At 39.9% G+C, this 5907-nt stretch overlaps 1 protein-coding gene across 1 annotated transcript; it reads left to right on the top strand.

Moving 5' to 3' along the window:
- The first annotated feature begins 2375 nt into the window (after nt 1–2375).
- Nucleotides 2376–3017, top strand: LOC133778890 (uncharacterized). Its single transcript, XM_062218904.1, has 2 exons — nt 2376–2531; nt 2649–3017. Exons 1-2 carry the CDS (start codon nt 2376–2378, stop codon nt 3015–3017), a joined length of 525 nt encoding a protein of 174 aa, XP_062074888.1.
- The last annotated feature ends 2890 nt before the right edge of the window (nt 3018–5907 follow it).

Below are 5907 nucleotides of genomic sequence, written 5' to 3'. Positions count from 1 at the left end.
CCATAGATAACCAAGACCGTTACACTGTGTATTTGAAATAGTGCAGGACTTGCTAATAAAGTCATTTGGACAAAAATGTGATCCTAAAGTCAATAATCATGTTAGGGTTAAAATATTTTGTTCATAAATGGTTATTTTTCATTAAAATAGATGTTTGGTACATGGGATCCCAAAAATAGGGTTTAAGAGACAAGTTACAGTTTTCAAAAGTTATATACAACCAGTGGCCACTCTAATGGAAAAGTAAAAGTTTCAGGCTTCTGTCCCTGTACTTTTCCTCGGTCGTGGCGGTCGAGCGACTGACTATGTACACCTCACCCCCAGAGCTCTCCAACTCATGGCTGGTCCAACTTACCCTTGCCTTTACCTGTACCACGTAGCACCCGTGAGCCAAGGCCTAGCAAGAAAACCAAAAACAGCAAACACATGAAGCAGTAAGAACATTCAATCAAGTTTATCCAATTCAAACATAAATCAGAACACAAATATTCAACTAATCAATAGTAAACACATAATCTCAGGTTCTCAAATAATCGGGGTTGGCACACTTAGGTCGAGCCCATGTTGCACTAGCTGGCCTCGGCTCGCTTAGGTCGGGTTGTGCTCAGTACGCTTACCGTTAGCCCCGACTCCCTTAGGTCGGTCAATATTGTATATCACATCAATCTTATAAACACATAGTACAAGCGATCAATGATTGGGAAACTCAGTCCCGTTCACAACCACACAAGGGTTTAGTTTTCTTACCTTGAATTCTGAGTGGAAGATACAGAATGGTCCTGAGCACGATCCTCCGTTTTGAGCCTTGGCGATAAACCTAGTCATAGTGGCCAATGGGTAATCATCAATTTCTAATCTAAATAAATACTTAGGAGACAAAACCTAGCCTCCGGGACCTCGATTTCCACTAAACTGGGTAGTAGAAATTGTCTTGAGCGCCTAGGTTCAAACCCTCGAGCCTCACTATCCTTAAGAACCAATCTAAGGCAAAAATCCCAAGGCGGGCCGTGACCTGGCCCTAAGGGTCGCGACTTGCCCCCAAGTCACAGACTAAAAACCCCAAGCCTCAGGGGAGGTGGGCTGTGAATTACCCCCTAGGGCCACGGCGCCCCCGCAGGTCAAAGAGCACTCCCAGGCGTTTGGGCACGAAGGCAGCGGCACCCACGAGCTGGGTCGCGGCGCGCCCCCTTGTGCGTAGAATTTTCTGGGTATCTACAACATTATTCCCAGCTAATTTTCCCAGGATATCACCTTAACAAACCTCTCAATCAAAAGAAAGTTAGCTATTAATTTAAGACCTTAACTCGCATATTTAGGCACAATATAACCCAACAAACTCTACTGAAATTGCTTACAATTCATCACTTAGAAACCTCATTTAACCAATTCTATAAACCTAAATTCTTAACTGAAGCTAAAGAAAATTCTTACCTTAAATAGATGTTAAACCCTCAGCTCCAACCTTCAATCTTTGAGCTTAAGTCCTAGCCTCTTTTCCTTCAGCAGCTCAAGCCCTTCTCCTTCAATTCCCTTCCAAAAATTCTTAGCTTAGGGCCTGAATTCCTTATGTTTTCCGTATTCCTTAGCTTCAGTTAAGAATTTAGGGAGAGTGGGAGAGAGAGAGAGTACATGAGAAAGAGAGAGGTGAGAGTTCTAGGTAATTTTGACTAAGTTTGGAATCCTACAGAATATTACCTTTAACCTTTAAAAAGACCATTTTGCCCTTCTAAGTTTATTAATCTTCTAAAGGTACTAAGGGGTAAAATGGTCATTCCGCTCCCAGTTCCCACTAATTCCTCAAGTGTTCCTACTATTAGATAATCAACCCCGTCGTGTCCAATTAATTACCAAATACTTATTCAATATCTATAAATCCCAAAATATCCTCTAAATTACCAAAAATACCCCCAGGCTCCCACCGAGCTGGGTATTAAACCCCGCTGTGACTATCTCACTAATCCTCTCACTAGGACCATCTCAAGCCAAATAATACAATTATATCCACATAATAATGTGGTCTTTACTATTTATCACATTTAATCACGTTTATGCCCTTAACAGGCCAAACTTACAAATATGCCCTTATAAGCTATAAATGGCCCACATGCATATCTAATACTCATAAACATGCATATAATCATATTAATTATGCATGCCACATAGTCACACATTTAACCGTTTAAACATACACATACCAATTATGCCCTCCCGGCACGCTAATCAAGGCCTTTATGCCTTATTAGTGATTTTGGGTCATTATAGTATTGCGGTTAGGGGTTTATTGGCGTACCTTGTTCAAGGATGCCAATTTATTTGTTAAAATATGTGATCGCTGTCAGTGGACTAGAAATATATGTAGAAGGGATCAAATGCATATGACTGGAGTTATAGAAGTGAAATTGTTCGATGTGTGGGGAATCGACTTCATGGGACCTTTTTCGTCATCCTTCAGCAATAGGTACATTTTGCTGGCTGTGGGATATGTGTCTATATTGGTAGAGGTAGGAGCAACTCCTACTAATGATGGAAAGGTAGTTTTAAATTTTCTTCACAAACACATTTTCACCTGATTCGGAACTCCCCGAGCAATCATTAGCGATGAAGGGAGTCATTTTTGTAATAAGAGATTCATCGCCATTTGTGCTCAGTATGGAGTTCATCATCATACCGCTTTGGCCTACCACCCTCAAGCTAATGGGAAAGCTGAAGTATCAAACCGAGAAATCAAAAGCATGCTCGAAAAGACTGTCAATACTTCAAGGAAAGATTGGTCAAAGAGGCTCGATGATTCACTCTGGGCTTATCAGACAACATTTAAAGCTACAATAGAGATGTCACCCTATCTGTTGGTATTTGGGAAAGCATGTCATTTGACAGTGAAATTAGAGCATCAGGCATACTGGACTGTTAAGAAGTTAACTATAGATTTGTTTATGGCAGGACAAAATAGACTCATGGAATTAAATGAGTTGGATGAATTCTGCAACGAGGTTTATGAGAATGCGAAGATATATTAGGAGAAGACAAAGGGTATTCATGACAAACAAATTCTTCTCAAGGACTTTCAACTAGAAGACAAGGTGCTTTTATTTAATTCACATATGAAGTTGTTTCCGGACAAGCTGAAGTCGAGGTGGTCGGGACCACTCACAGTGGTTGCATTATTCCCGTATGGCACCATACAAGTTCATAGTGAAAAGACTGGAAATTTTAAGGTGAGCGGTCAATGATTAAAGCATTACATAGATGGTCAGGTGGATCAAGTCAAGTCCGTTGTGATACTTAGTCCCATTTAAGTGGGAAGGCAATGTCCGGCTAAATGACGTTAACGACAGCGCTATTGGAGGCATTCCTATAATTTATTTTTTCTTTTGTTTTAATTTTTTCAGTTGAACAATTTTATTTAATTTCATTTTGGAGTTGTAAAGATTCATTTTTATTTTAGTTTTATAGTAAGTTGTATTTAAGAACCCTAAAAATCGTGCAAAATGACTAATGATTGAGAAAAAAAATTGCTTTGGGGGAAAAGTCGCGACTTTCTTAAGTAGAGTCGTGACTCCTGGGAGTTACAAAATCATAGGAAAAATCAGGAGTTTCTGAAGGAATTAAGGTCATGACTTGCCTTTATAAGTCACGACCCTTGCAAAAGTCAGAGAGCACAGATTAGGAATGGGTAGAGGTGGGTCACGACTTGCCCTTATAGGTCGCAGTGCTCTTAGAAGTCAGAGCCAATATGCTTTTGGAAAAAAAGAGGTGTGCCACGACTTGCTAAAGCTGAGTCACGACCCTTGGGAGTTATATAATCGTAGAAATTTTTTGAAATTTTTGTAGGAATTAGGTCGCGACCTGCCCTTAGAAGTCATGACCCTTGCAAAAGTCAGAGAAAATCCCCTTTTGAATGGGAAGACGCGGGTTGCGACTTGCCCTTATAAGTCGCAACGCGCTTGGAAGTCAGAGACAATCCCTTTTTGGATGAAAGAGGCAGGCCACGACTTGCTACAGCTGAGTTATGGCGCCTGCAATTAGGAATTTGAAAAAAGAGAGGCGGGTCGCGACTTGCTATAGTTGGGTTGCGGCGAGCCTCCATCAGGAAAAGAAAATTTAGTATAAGTCCAATGTTTCTTAAAACACAACCCATATTCCGAACATTTCCTCCTTCAAAACCATTTTTTTTCTTTCAAATTTTCTCCCATTCTCTCATCTTCATCCTCCCTAAAACAACCATAAATGGAAACCCCAAACCTTCATAGATTCATCTTCCATTCCATTCCTTTTTCTAATCAAAACCCTAGATAGCCTCACATGTGGCATTGAAGAAATGAGGAGTATTTGAAGATTGTGAGCAATATCAACAAATCAAAGGGAAGTAAGTCTCTAATTTTCTATGTTCTTAAATTTCTGGGATTGAATTAGTTTGTTGATTGGTTGAAAAGAGATTTCATTGGAATTTTGGGACAAATTGGTAGTATATACTGTGTTCTTTAAGTTGGTGTTGTGATTTGCCTATTTCTGGGGTGTTTTTCATTTGAGGGAAGTAAGAAATTTAAGGGGATGTGTTGCTGGATTTTGCTTAAAAACAAGAGTGAAAAAAATTAATTATCATGGGGCCAAGGAAGAACCTAACTAGAGCCGCTTCATCGAAAAAAGCCTCACGACCCTCTTCATCTAGTACCCCACCACCACCAGAAGCACAACCACCTCCACCACCACAGGAATATGACCCGACTAAGTTTATTAGTATGGATGCTTTTGAGCATTATAAGAGGTTATGTTTATAGTCGATGGTCCAGGAGAGAGGGATGGTGTAATGACCCAAATTTCCCTAATAAGGTTTAGGACCTTGATTAGGAGGCCGGGAGGGCCATAATTGATTTATTGTGCTATTATGTGATTATATGCATGATTATGTGGGTCATATTATTGTATGATGATAAAGGCATGCATGGGGTTATATACTCTATTGTGAGGGTATTTTGGTAATTTGGCTCATTGAGAGCGTAATTGCATACTTGTGCGTATATTGGTAGGCTAATGTTGAGACCACATTATTATGTGGGTATGTCTGCAGCTTGTGGCTCGAGGTGATCCTAACAAGCGGTATAGCGAGAAAGTCATAGCGGGAATTTATACTCGGCTCGGGGTGAGCTTGGGGATGTATTTGGGAATTTGGAGAAATATAATTGGTAATTAGTTGGGTATTGGAAAGTAAGCGGTAAATATTAAAGACATTAAGGGAATTAGCGGGAATTGGGAGTAATGACCAAAATTCCCTTAGGATGATTTAAAGGTTTAGTTATTAATGGGAGGGCAAGGTGGTCATTTGGCTTATTAAAGGATAGACTATATTCTGCTTTATGATATTAGTGGAGGTTGTAGATAAACTCAGAAACTTAAGGAAAAGAACAGAAGAAGGAAAGAAAGAAAAACAGGACACTTAGTGTTATCTCTCTCTCTCTCATTCGGCTAGGTCATCTCTTCACCATTCTTTGTGAGTTTTGGAGCTGGAATTCCAGAGTAAGCTCAAGATGGAGCTTAGGGCTAAGGACCTTGGTTAAGATAGAAGAACTAGCAGGATTTAGCCAGTCAATTGAGGTAAGTTTTAAGGTTTCCTGATGTGATTTTCTGGGTTTTAATGTGATGGTTTCTAAGTTTGAGTTTTGGATGGAATAAAGGGATATGAACCTAAGGAGTTGAAGGGCTTGAGGCTAGTTGGATGCTAGGAATAACCTAAGGTCGAAATCCTCCATAGAAGGTAACAAGTTCTGGCTTTGATGTTCTAAGTATCTGAGTTTCTGGTTGAATCTTTCAGTTCCTGGGTTCAATGTTTGTTTTTCTAGTTTGATGATGCATGTGGTTAGGTCTTGTGTTATTGAGTTGTATGGGATGAGATATAGGTGATGATAGAAT

Source organism: Humulus lupulus, chromosome 5 (assembly GCF_963169125.1).
Source record: "Humulus lupulus chromosome 5, drHumLupu1.1, whole genome shotgun sequence".
Taxonomy (NCBI): Eukaryota; Viridiplantae; Streptophyta; class Magnoliopsida; order Rosales; family Cannabaceae; genus Humulus; species Humulus lupulus.
This window is presented reverse-complemented; position numbering and strand designations above follow the sequence as displayed.